Here is a 14,329-nt window from a genome sequence, read left to right on the forward strand (position 1 = left end):
ATCATGGGAGTAAGATCCAGAAAAAAAGGTTTCCATTTTTTTAGCTAAATTCCCATCCCACTCTGCTGAAGAGTTAGATCATGCCCACATACACATTCCTGGCCCCTACCATTTACACTGGCCAAAGTGGGCTGTTATGCTTAGACAACACAGCAAATTGTTTTTCATAAAAGGAAAAACATACTGATTTTTAGATTTCTTTGAGAGGTTAGACGGTGTATAAGTAATCTGAATCACTCTCTGAGGCTTGTGAGCAGCAGCCTTCTGAGTCGAGCATTAGGCAGGCATTGGGCCATCTGAATTACTGCTTTACCCCAGAGCAGAAGGGCACTTTTAAAGTGACTCTACCACTCACCCCCACTTACTGCACTTTGGCTAATGTTGCAGAGCAGTCCTGGAGTGCACACACCAAGCTCCTTCCCGGTGCTGCAAACCAGGATTACGTGCTCCAGGACAACAGGTAAGGCTCTGCAAGTACTCCTGGGCATTCAAGCCTTGAACACCTAGTCTAAATCAGAGTTCAAAGAAATAACACCATTTCATGTCATTGTGCAATAACATTTAGAACGGTAGCGTGTGAATCAAATGTTCTTTGAAACATAACAAGATTTCAAAAATAAATTAGTCACTAGAGGGAGCCTCTTAATCATTATATTGTAGTATCAAACCGCTACTACCTTGGACCTTCAACTCATAGATGCTGAAGTACTTTAATAGAGTCAGTGGGTGCAACTGCCTCCAGTACTCAGTAAGAAAATGAGGGTAAAAAAACAAGAGTAGGCAAGGCTTCTGCAAAATTCCACATTCATTCCACATTCTGAACAGACTTTCTAAAGATTTCCCCACAGAAAAACAGGTAGAGCCAGTTAGTGCAGTGGCTGGGAGCAGAATGAGCTTTGCCTAGACCTTTAAGAAATGCCATCTTTATATGGCACCAGTGAGAGGGCATTCACCTTTCCCTCCTTCAAAGATCAAACACCAAAATAAGCACAAGTTGTCACTGCGATAGGAAAATCTTTAGACCACAAACACTACCCTCCCTCCTTTATCTTCATTATGCCATAGCTGGTCCAGGAGGTAATTCCCAGCAGCCAGATTTCAATGAGTGCTACTTACAGCAGTGTCTAGCTCTGTCTATGTTAGAAGAAGGCTATGTACAAAACAACAAAGACATGTTCCTGCAGTGTAACTGCAGACGTCCATTCAATTTTCTGCTATGCTCTAAATTTAGTAAATAACATAGCAGTTATAGTTTGTGGTTTTCCGTTACAAATACTATAGAATTTGCATGAAGTCCTGGAAAAACACAAGGAGAATAGGAGAGCTGTGGAGGAGACCCCAGCTGCAAGAGGAGCTCTCCCAGTCAGCAGGGCCCAGCTGGGATTGATTGCAACCTGGACAGAAAAACCCAGCACCTCAGAAAGTGCTTTCTTTTCAGAAAATATACAGCAGCAGAGGGCATCAGACAACAAGAAATCCTATATACATTAATGAATCCTGAAGCGCTAAAGGCATAGTGAAGGGAAATGGGAAGTGGAAAGGTACAGACTGAGATGCTATAACACGGATGGAGATAAAAGAAGCAGGAAGTGAGAGAAGGAAAACCAGGCACATCACTTCTCCTGGGTGTGTCGGCTGTAACCAACCACTCCAGCATGGAAATGCTGGGGTGGGAGAAAGCAGGGGAGGGATCACCTGTGATGCTGTAACCAGCCTCAGAGGTGCTCCACTAGCAAACCAACCTGAGCTCTGCAATTGGTGATGAAACACCAACTTATATCAACGTCTCCCTTCTCTTTTAAGATATGAAAACACAATAAATTCTGGCGGTAAATTAAGATTGCTGCTTGATAGTATCTCATGGTCTCCCAAAACTCTTGGTACGACAGGACTCAAACAAGAAAAATCAAGAAAGAAAGCATTAGCCAACATGTAACCTTAATTTGTTCCTTTAAGCGATGACTAGGAAACAGGCAGTGCTCAGAAGTGAGGTCAAATGACTCATTTTCTGCAAAAGCAAACTCAGATCTGTCTGGCATTTCCTCCCCACACCCTGAAACCGTTTCTCACTGTGTGTGAAGGAGATGACCTTGTCATTGCTGCAGGCACTCGGGGCTGCCATGAAGTGAAGATATTTGCTCAATTTCTATTTCTACAGACAAAGAATTGCTGCTTCGTAAGTACAGCAATTTTCTGTTTTCCTTGGTGGAAATGAGGAGAGGTTTACAGGGAACCCTTATTTATAGTGCCTTTCATTGGAGTGTCTCAAGCTTGAAGGAGGTCTTTCCCTTCCCTTGAGAAACCGCTGCTTGGGCAGAAAGCATTTTAGCTACATTTCTGGTGTTCCCCAGCCCGACCCTCACACATGTATGAATGTCATCATTGTGCAAACAGCAGTGGGATGTGCAGTTTAAGGGACTCCAGGATCAGTTAGAACATCCAGCCGCTTGCAAGCTCCAGCATAACACGTCTTTCCTGTGGCGAAGTGCGCATGAGCAGCTGGGGCAGATTAAAGGACTGCCCTCAGAAACGTATGTTAGATGCTGTGCTGTAGCAGCAGTCGTGCTGAAAAATTTGGAATGGTTTTAAGTCGACTGAAAATAAGCTCGCACTCCAGTCTATCCGCTGCCTGCTTTGAGCATAACTTCACCAGGTACCGTATTCTTCCCTTACTATGTTGGGAAATGCACAGGAAAACTCTAATGGGCATTTGGAAAATATTTTTGCTTCTGTAGACAAAAATATCTCAAGGAAGTTTTTTAAAGCCATTTCCCCTTACAGCAGCATTATTCTCATACATCTCTGTGTATAAAATGAGAGCTGCAGGCAACTTGTCACTAATCTGGCTTTTGTCTACATCAAATCTACAAAATAGGAATTTTTAGAAGACATTTTCACAGACTGAACAGTACCAAATTGAATGGAATTACCTATTAGACTTTTCACTGAGTGTTGCCAAACTGATGCCACAAATGGGTACTGTTCCTGTGAAAAGTGTATCTGAGTGCATCTAAAAACATGAATATTTTCTCTTATGCTAATTGCCTTGAACTGGGATTTCAGTATCTTGTAAATATTTTGATTGAAAAGTAAAGATGGATTAAAACAGTTCCATCAGTAAAGGAAAACAGTAAAATATGAAAGATATGCAAGTTATACCCCCCCCCCCCCCGATTATTAAAAAGGATGAAGAAAGGGATAAAATCTAAATTACTTTGGGAGTTAAATAATGGGAGAGTACAGAAAGAGTTCTGCTTTAAGCCAAATTCAATTCAGATAGCAAAGGGGACTGTTGGCTTACAGCATGGCTTAAGTGCCCCTTTGGCAGAAGTAGTCCCAAAGAGGCCCCCAAAAAGGCAGCCTCCAAACTGCTGGCAGCTGAATCAGGTGGGTGCTTGCTGCTGTCCCAGAAGCCAGGGCTCAGCAAGGACCTGCATCACAGCACAGGGACCTGGGGTCCCCCTGGTTTCTCAGAAAGGGGAGGAACAGGGCAAGCTGCTTTCACTCTCCCTCATGTTCCCACTCGAGCTGCTAAAGTCTCTCTGACCAGATTCCCATCACCTTGCACTAAGGAAATGGCTTGTCAGGGATAATATCAATCAGTGCCGTAACCGTTTTCTGTATGTTACCTGGTATTTTACAGGCAGCTTCTGAGGAAACTCAGCCTTGAGCTCCAGCCTGTGTTTTCATAGAATCATAGAATCGTAGAATGGTTTGGGTTGGAAGGGACCTTAAAGATCATCCAGTTCCAGCCCCCCTGCCATGGGCAGGGACACCCTCCACTAGACCGGGTTGCTCAAAGCCTCATCCAGCCTGGCCTTGAACACCTCCAGGGATGGGGCATCCACAGCTTCTCTGGGCAACCTGTGCCAGTGCCTCACCACCCTCATAGTGAAACTCTTTTGGAGGCACATAACATGTATTTGTAAAAGTGAGAGGAGTTCTCCATTGTCTTTCCTATACATACTGAAGATGCAGCAATGGCACAAATCCAACTGCAGGAAACTAAGTCTGAATGTCTGTAGATAGCAAAGCTGCACCAGCATTGGTGCTTGTAAATACATGGTTAGAGCTGTTTGGATGCCAGTTTCCAAAGCATAGAAATCTAAATTTTCCCACTGAGGACTGTAGAGTTGATGAATAAAGTGTAAGAACTATGGATATTAACTAAGCTGCTAAATACTATAATTTCTGGGAAAAACAATCAAACAAACAAACACACAAAAAAAAATGAAACCAACATAATTTACAAAAATTGAGATTCTTGGGTTTTTCAACCAGTCATGGGATAACTTTGAAAGGAGTCTGTTTTAAAGCTTTGAACCAAGGTCATTTGGCCCATACTTCAAAACCTTTAAACAGTTTGTCTTGTCCTGGCAGTGAAAGAGGAAGCCTCAGTGGAACTTTTGCAGAAAGCCGTGCAGAGAGGGGGAAAAGAGTATCATACCCTGAAATCTGACACATACAAAGAAGGAAAAGGCTCAGCTCAGAGTCAAACAACAGGTGGTCACAAATTCAGTGTCCTCTAAGGAAATGTCATCATTGGAAGAGGATGACTAAAATTTCTACAACTAAAGATATCCCTTACAAGCCTGAAAGGAAACTTGGCACACTATGTGAAGAAGCAGCAGGCTGCTACTAACTCTGTGATTACAGAAAAATAAATGATATTGAGGACTGGATTTTAAAAAGCTCTTCTCTTCCTTTCTGAACAGTAAGTATTTTTCATACAGCTGAGTCGTGTAACAAAAGAGAATTATTTTTCTGTTTTAAGTTATACTTCTTGACACAAAAAATCCTCTAAGAAGTGAAGAAGTGCTGTCAATAAAAATAATATTAAAGCCTGTACTCTTTTTCATTTAGGGTCTGATCTGAGGTTCACTGAAGTAAATAAAACAGAGAGAATGTTGATAGGCTTGATTAAACTCTTTATATTGCAGTGACTACTAGGAAGATGCAGACATGACAAGGCTCTCTCTCTCGGTTTTGCAGGATCTGAACATTCCAAATGCAGAAATGATTCGGCAACTAACATCTTATTGGTAAGAAAAAAGTTAATTAATTATTGTTATCTCATACTTAGATCTAAAGTGAGTGAACTTTCATAATCACATAACACTGTATTATAAAGGAGTAGGTTTGTTTACCTATAAAGTATACTCACAGTGTTGGGTTTTTTTTTGTTTCTTTTTCTTGTTCTTAACTTTTTCACAACACAAAGGTCCCAGTATGGGTGAGAAGGATGTCAGAGGAAGTTGACCACATTCTCAGTTTCCAAGACCAACTTCTAAAAAACGTCCTAAGCCACTAAAGCAAAATCACTGATACGTCATTAGTCACATGTAAATTCCCAAGTGAGACTGACCACAGGAAGTTTGGAAACAATCGAAAAGGAAATTTTAAACTTATAGTCCCGACATTTTCCTTTTCATGACATCTATTTGGGCCAATTATCAAAATTTAAAACACCTTCTATGTCTGGTCAGAGAGTGGTCTGGTCTATAGCCAAGTTCGCGTGGGAGGGTCTTCAGCCACATGTAGTGGGAGTGATGAATGGCCAGGTCATTGACTTCTTTCATTCCTCTTTGTTTCAGGACATCCCTGGTCACACCCCTGATTTTGGGTCTGCTTCTGCAGCCACCACTTACACAGCTTTCCATCATCACACAGCCAAACATTGTCCTCTTGATGGCTGATGATCTCGGCATAGGGGATGTAGGTTGCTATGGAAATGATACTATCAGGTAAGGAAACTGAGCATAACACTGAACAGAGCTGGTGTGTTATTGAATGTAAGACTGCAATCCTCTGCCTATCATCAGCTATTTGAGCTGTCTTTGAGTTAATTTCCTGGAGAAATGGAAGGATTTCCCACAGGTGCCACTAATGGTAAATGTAAAGCGCTACCAGGATTATCTCACAGCCTAGAGGGCATTCCCAGGGCCAACTCTGCTATCCCAGACTGCTTTGCTGTGGGAATACATCAACTGTTCTTGTCTATTCCTTAATTGTCCGACACTGAGAAACAGCTAAGCTCTTGCATACACCCAAAGACAGAAATATTGATCCATTTTTCAATTTAGCAGGTCTCATTGCCTCATTTAACTCTATTTTTCTATTCTTTCCTAGTCTCACATTAAAATACAGTATAAATCACTGCAATGAGCTGTGTTACTAGGAAATACTTTTCAGACCCAGAGACATAAAATTTGCCTTCTCTTTGAAAATCATGCCACGGTATTGCCTGCGGGCTTCCTACTAGCTTGTCACTTCTTTGAACAAAACCATATTTGATATGATAACTCCCTTCATCCAGCAAAGTTCTCAGAATCTCACCCTGATCAGCACCGGCTGGCAAGTTTCTGATAGGTAGCTTATGATCATAGGTAGCTGATGATGCTCTGCAAGGCTGGACCTCCACTTCAGCACAGCATCATCCCCAAGGGATGAGATTTATTTTCAGAAGCAGTGGGGTACGTTTCTGCATGACCCTACATAGGACTTGGGAAACAAGAAGGAACAATTGGCCTCAAATTTATCCAGATAGCAATTGTTAAGGAGAGGGGGGACAGGGAGGGGGGAAGTGCTTCCCTGTCACTTGAGAAAATGAAGATAAAATAAAATTTTAAAAAATATTTCTTGGCCATCTTCAAATAGAAGAAACTTGCTAAAATAAAGGTAAGCATATTATTTCTCATCCCCATTCCCTCAAAGACCCTCTGAATGATATCTGACAGTGTTGATTGCATTTTTAGGACCCCAAACATTGATCGCCTGGCAAAGGAAGGAGTGAAATTGACCCAACACATCGCTGCAGCTCCACTTTGCACCCCAAGCAGAGCAGCTTTCCTCACTGGCAGATATCCCCTCCGATCAGGTTTGCATTGCGAAACCAAGCAGCCTTTCATAAATGCTTTACTGCTGAAGGGAACAATGTCATGCAATGAGTACAAAAGAAATGAGGGTGTGCAAATAGAAGGGTGCCACAGACATGTCATCCCTCACTGAGGCACACAAAGACACACCAGATAGGTCTAGTACCTCTGAGGTGGCATCTAGATTTATGGGAGGTGTTCAAGGCCAGGTTGGATGAGGCTTTAAGCAACCTGGTCTAGTAGAAGGTTTCCCGACCCGTGGCAGGGGGATTGGAACTAGATGATCTTTAAGGTCACTTCCAACCCAAACCATTCTATGATTCCATGATTCAATGAACCGACCTGGGGCAGAGAAGAACCAGCTCTGCAGAACAGCTTGCTCCCCACCAGCTCTCAATTTCAGGTGCATTTTGGTGCTCTGTTGCACAGATTGCAGTCAGAATGGAATTAGTACAAATTTTTACATTCAAGAAAGTCATTACACAGAACATGAGTAATAATAACACACTTCTGAAGCATCAGTTACATTAATTTCTGTCATGGGTGACTCCTCATCAGATATCAGAAATGGCTCAGCCCTGCAGGGAGCAGAGTAGATCTACGCAGATGTGTGTCCATTCCCTCCAGTCAAGGTGCAGAATGAGTCGTTTACAGGAAAACTTTGTTACCTATATGTCAGAATTCATCCGTCCTATGAAATAACAGTTTGACAGCTATATTGTTTTTCCCAGTTCTGTTTTTGAAGAAAAAATACTATCCTGTCAAACTGCATCCCTGAAATAAAGAGGTATGAAAAACAAATTGCTCAATGTGTTTCTATCAGCAACCCTCTAACGCCTGTTCTATTGCAAATAATCTTCAGTGCCTTCATTCCTGAGGCATTTTTGAGCTGACATGTCATCCTACTTTCATCATGACAGCTCCCACTGAGACAGATATCTTGAAAACACACATGAGCTTGTACAGACTCTCTCCAACTATAACAACAGGGCCAGAGACATTCAACGCTTCCATGACAGACTGTACTTCATGTAACATCGTATGATGGGGTAATGCCAGTCTATAATGCTAAATAACAGGGTGTAAAACTGCAGATGAGAAGATTGTAGTGCTAGATAGGTATTCCGTGGGTTTCAGAAGTCAGACACCAGCCATGCCACTGTGCAGGGAAATCTTGAGTTCCCAGTCAGCCTTACGCAAGCTGGAGTTTGAGGCTGAGGGGTCTGAAGTCTCCCTACCTCCTCCCTGCCCTTGCTGTCACACTAAGTAAGTGCACTGCAGACAGCCTGGATGCCACTGTGACATATAAAAGCTCCTACACAACTGTGCCATTCCAAATAAAATAAAAAAATAAAATGTCTCAGTATGAGATACAAAGAAGAATAGGTATTACATAACAGAGAGACTTAACTCTTTCTTACTCTTGTCCAGAGTCCTAGATTAATTTCTCCAAACAAACAGCATTAGGATAAATGCTTAACACTAAAATACCAAGGAAAGCAGGAAACAAGAAAGTATGTTTGATAGAAGTATTCTACCAGTTATACTTACTAATATCGTTTATTACTGTATTTTTTAGGGATGGATGCTATAAACAACTACCGTGTTATTTTTTGGAATGGCGGCTCAGGAGGGCTTCCTCCAAATGAAACCACTTTTGCCAAAATACTGCAGCAGCAAGGCTACAGCACAGGACTGATAGGTACGGGGACACACTTGAAGAGGGCCTAGAATGTGTTTCACTTGCACGTCTCACTCAAATAATTTGTTTTATTTCACAACTGCTCATACCTCAGTTGTAATATTTTTATTTCCTGATTTAAGAATATATTGTAAGAAGAAATCTTGACCAAAAAGAATTTCTCTTAAAAGAACAGGCATCTGATAAAGGGAACAATCTTTACTGTTGACCTGCTTTCAAGCACAGCTGTGGTTGTTAAATATATATAATGGAAAACATGTTAATATTTCTTGAATACTCTTCTACCTGGTATATGATAATTACTCCAATGCTATTTAATAAAAAAACAAAAACATAAGTGCCATTTAAATATGGATGACGATCTGCTCGGGGCAGATTCACAACAAAAGGGAACAACTGCTACCTAAAACAATAGAGCCAGTTCATAATATCACAGGATTTGGCCTTTCAAAAACAGAAACAAAGCAATTTTTTTTCTTTAATTATAGCGTGCCACTATAGTTCACCAAGATTTCAGTACAGCCTACAAAACATCCCAAAAAAATGATGTCTTCTTCATCATTAATATGAATTCCATTTTACTTTATATTTTATAGGACTTTTTTTTTTAGTACAGTTGTAACTTTTGGTCATGATCCAGTTTCAGATAATTATTTATCTTAGATATGTCAAATAGTTCCACAGACTGATAAAGCACTGGAATGAATTTTCAGACATTTGCCCTACCTCATCTGAGCATCTAAATGTCAATATCCAAAATCTATGGCTGACACACAAAAATATTAGCTGCACAAATGAACTGAATATACTAATAAAAGTGTCTGCGGGAATGGATTTGTACTCATTCAGCAGAATAAATCTGAACTGTACAGAACAATGCTAAATGAAGCCCTCAAAGCATTTTGAGTTCTATATTACTGAATCTTCTCCTGGTAGTTTTGTAGTGATACGATTTTAGTTATTTTAACCGGCTCATGAAAAAGCCCATGTCTGTTAGCCATGTGCTTCAGCTTGGCTTCAGCATGTAATCAGTAACACAACAACTGGATTTATCTCCACTTTGGCAAAGGAATTGCCCTGCAGGGAGGTTTTGCTGCACACCCCCTAGAAGCTAGCCAGCAAAACCGGCTGGTGTTTTCCCTGTGGGCATCTCAACTGAAATCACACCATAGACACCGAGAGCATCACTTAGTTTAGCCAGATTGGCAGATTCTGATTAATTGTACTGCAGGGAATATTGGAAAGCACTGTCAATAAGTGACACATTGAGCCAGATTGGCAGGTTCTGATTAATTGTACTGCAGGAAATATTGGAAAGCACTGTCAATAAGTGACACAAAAAAACCCATAACAACTTTACATTCAAATCACAAAGCAAGAAATCTTACACAACATCTACCCACATCACCCACAGCTGAACGAGCACTAAATAGTCTCAGCTGAATGGTTTGTGATTGTTTTGCTCTGAGCACAACCAGCTTAATTGTAAAGTTAAATCCTATTAATAACCTTCAGCTTGATGTGATAATGAGACTTTTTGTTGGGAAATGCTTTGCAGATTTGTTGTAGTCAGAAAGCCAATGCTGTATAACATATGCCCTCAAAGACTAATTTATCTTAATTATAGACATAGTTTACCTTTTAGAGATTTGAGTCTTTTGTAGCATGTCAGAAGCCTTTACTGACCTCAGATGGAGATTTAGGTGTTTGAGTGCATCTGAAGTCCAAAGATGCTTTAGCTGCACCTGTATTTATGACCAATGCATCTATATATTGATTACAAACCTTTTTCATTCTATAGCTGGCTCTAAATAAGTCAAGAGCAATTAACCCACCTAGAACAGAACTTTCACTTTTTCTTTAGATTTATGTCTCAAAAGCAGCATTTTTTTTTCCTCTGAAGCGGTTTTTTAGTGGTCCTGTTTTAATGCACAGCAATTCTATCGAAACCTACTTAGCTGGCTGCTAGTATATGTACTGGTAACATAATGAACCATTTGTTTAGGATAATATCCTTCAAAAGGATGCAGTTCCTTACCCCACAATAAGAATTAGTTGCAAATTAGTTTTCAAGTAAAATTCAAAATTTCATTTTGATCTGTAGATCTGGTAAATCTGGTGTCCAAGGCCTGCATTACACCAGAGATCACAAAATACAATTAAACTGCATTACTCTGATGAGAGGTAGATTTTGGTTATGTGATGCAGATATTCAGTGTTTAAACCAAAGAGCCAGCTCTTTATGTCTCCATGTAAGCACCTAAGCAGACCGTTTGAGTAGACTAAGGGGAAGCAAAACCGTGGGTTTGATGTGCCATTCATCAACATTGCTGAGTGTTTCCACAGTCCTGACCTGAAGCTGTTCAAAACTTTCTAGAAACAAGTCTACATAGCACCTTGAAGGTAAAGAGACAACAGGCAACAGAACAATGCTGTTTTGCCCTGTGCTTACAAAAGGACTTCTTCCTCCTGTTTCATACTTGACAGGTCTGCAGGAAGGCCATACATTTTTGCTCAGTTCTGAAAATCTGAATATTCAGGAATTTCAAGTTCCCTTTATAGTACAGTTTTTTACATTTGATCAAAGCTACGGGACATGAATATGTATACAGAGCACCAATAACTCTGTTGGAAATTTAACATTTGTAGAGGTTTACTTTCATCAGCCGCAAGATATATCCCATTATATCAGTACATACTTGATATATATGTGTAGGACGAAGAAGTTATCACAATTAGGAAAAAACCCAACCATTTTTTGAGAAATATTTTCTATGAGGAAAAGCCCATTTTAAAATATTATCTCTTTACATTTTAATAACCTGTATTTTCAGGGAAGTGGCATCTAGGTGTTAACTGTGAATCCCGCAATGACCATTGTCATCATCCTTTAAACCATGGGTTTGACTATTTTTATGGGATGCCTTTTACGTTAATAAGTGACTGCCAACCAACGGAAACACCAGAGATGGACAGAGCCTTTAGAAGGAAACTCTGGCTTTCCACTCAGATGATTGGCCTTGTTACACTCACCGCTGTCCTGGGAAGACTGACTGGCTTGATTTCTGTCCGCTGGAAAACGCTGACCTGCCTTGCTGGGTTTAGTGTCCTGTTCTTTGCATCCTGGTTCTCAAGTTACGGGTTTGTACGATACTGGAATTGCATTTTGATGAGAAACCACGAAGTTACTGAGCAGCCAATGGTGACAGACAGGACTACATCCCTTATCTTGAGAGAGTCCATTTCATTTATTGAAAGGTACAGTGTGTTTCCTTTTTTCTGTGTTTAATGTTTTCTGCTCCTTGCATGTCTTGCAACTTTTAAACGGCACTTTCCCATGTGAAGTCTCTATAATTTTCATAATATTATATAGGATTATAAGTGCTATTGTGCTTATTATTCATAATATTACTGATTATATCACATTATTAAACAAAAAAAATTAGCTGCTGCTTAAAGATGTCTGTTATTCTCAGCTTCACTAAAGCTGATAACATTTCCAAATTTCTTCATGTTGGATTGGATATTTCTAGGATATTTTGAGGAAATATGTATTTTTATCAATGAGACCAACATTGCAGCCTTAAGGGATAGCCACTGCTGGGAGAAATGTGTGTGTGTGCTCTAGAAGCCAAAGTACAGCTGTGAGGAGAGCCTTATTGTATGGACTGACATGTGAGCAACAGCTGGCAAGGGATGAACCTGCTGCTGTCATTGCAGTAGCGCTGTGGTTGTTTGCAATACAGAATGTAGAGCTCGAATCTGGAACTTTTCTATGATTCAGGGAGAAAAGAGGGTAATTTTATACAAACCAAACAGTATTTTATCAGTCAGATCCTAATCACTGGATCTGAATACCTTACAAAGTGAGATGTTTCTGAAATGACTGTTGAAATATGTATATACACAAATCATAATATCATTTTCCATTATGACTGTATGTATTGAGAACCTTCACCCCTAATAACAAAGTGTTTATTTCTGTTTTTTAGAAATAAGCACAAGCCATTCCTCCTCTTTCTTTCCTTTTTACACTCTCACACCCCTCTCCTCACCACAGAGAAATTTCTTGGGAGGAGCAGCCATGGTTTATACGGAGACAATGTAGAGGAGATGGACTGGATGGTGGGTAAGTCGCTATAGCAAATAACAGTGTCTCCAACTACATAATACCTAGGTCTGAATATACAATAAAAATGCAGTCATTTTAAAAAGAACAAGGAGGAGAATTAAAAACAAGAAGGAAAAATGTCCTAAGCTTTTAATGAACATTGGTTAGTCTTGTATGAGCACTGTTGGCTTGTAGTGTTGGCTTTTTTATTTTTGGACTCTTGGACCAAATGAGTCTTTCCGTTCACTCAGGTTTTTTTGTCTAGTGTTCACCAGTTTCAACCATGTCCCTCTGGCTCCTGTCAAGGAGCTCTCCTGCTCTTCTTACAGAATACTACACGAATCGAGAATTGATTAGTTTTCTGTGATTATTGAAGATCAGGTAATTTCAGCCCCTTAATGGTCATGCCTTATTTATTTCTAAGTAGGACACATCAGAAGGTGATAAAACAGAGCAGCAAATTAATTCCAGGTATAAACCAGAAGACTATTTCTCTGTGACTGCTGCATTTAGCAGAGTACTGAATATTTTTCAGCCCATTCACAAATCCATAAATGCTCATAAATGTTAATTGATATGACCCCAGAAATTAGATTCATGTTATTTTTCAGCCTGTTTTTTGGAGGGGAAGGACACTTATTTATCACCCAGTCCTGGCAGAGGAAAAGTAGTCACATTTGCAAAAGGGATAAGAATCAGGTACACATACAGAAAGAACTGGGTTTCAAATCTACCTGTCAAACACTTACACAGCATAAATATAGCTAAGAACATCATAAACAGTTCAAGAACAACTTGTAAATAAAAAAAAAATAATGCTATTACATATAGTCAGTAATTCAATGCAAATACTAACTGTGGTCTAGACAATATAAGATAATGATACATGATATTCTCTCACATTGGCCATCACTTATGCATAACCTAACTTTTTCAGGGTCTTGGATCATGCTTTCTTTCCATATTTTTACAGCACATAGCACTTCTGCCCTTTACAATACAGGCTTCTGGTCTGTGACTGTGGTACTTGCCCTCCTTTGTTATAATACCAACAATAAAGCAGTTGCAGTATAGCACAAATTTTCTGTGCTTTTACAGACAGTGAATTCACAACTACAAATCTCAATCTTAAAAAACTCTTATTTTAAACAATGAACAGCCCCACATAGATAAGAAATTACATGGGTGAATGTTTACAAGTCAGAGGCTAAAATTTATGTAGTATAAGCAATATTTTTTGCTTTTTAATACACACATAATCCTGTATTTACAGGCCAGGTTCTAGATGCTATTGACAAAGAAGCACTGAAAAATACTACACTAGTTTACTTTGCCTCTGATCATGGGGGATGGCTGGAAAGACAAGAAGGCAAAAGGCAGTTGGGTGGCTGGAACGGAATATACAGAGGTAAGACCTGCTGGGGATGGTGAAAACACAGCAACAATGACTAAAGTACTCAGGACACCCCTAAAGCTCAGATAAGACTGTATGCTCAAGGAGTAACAGTGTTTTATCCCTGAGAAGCCAATTTGTCTCATTCTAATCAGGCATTTAAAAAAGTAGAAATTCTAGCATGTGCAGGTGTTCTTTATAAGCACGAATTCTCAAAGTGGAATTTCCTCATAAGGAAATTGATCACA

General features: G+C 39.9%; 1 protein-coding gene across 1 annotated transcript; it reads left to right on the plus strand.

Annotated features, from left to right (window-relative positions):
* Positions 1–2,619: 2,619 nt before the first annotated feature.
* On the plus strand, positions 2,620–14,096 carry LOC104459284 (arylsulfatase D-like; the record flags this gene model as incomplete). Its single annotated transcript, XM_010072395.1, has 7 exons — positions 2,620–2,653; positions 5,595–5,744; positions 6,756–6,877; positions 8,455–8,577; positions 11,412–11,835; positions 12,570–12,706; positions 13,962–14,096. Coding segments are annotated over exons 2-7 (997 nt in total), but the record flags the coding sequence as incomplete, so codon positions are not given.
* Between the last annotated feature and the right edge of the window lie 233 nt (positions 14,097–14,329).

This window comes from Pterocles gutturalis, unplaced genomic scaffold (assembly GCF_000699245.1).
Source record: "Pterocles gutturalis isolate BGI_N339 unplaced genomic scaffold, ASM69924v1 scaffold7912, whole genome shotgun sequence".
Taxonomy (NCBI): domain Eukaryota; kingdom Metazoa; phylum Chordata; class Aves; order Pterocliformes; family Pteroclidae; genus Pterocles; species Pterocles gutturalis.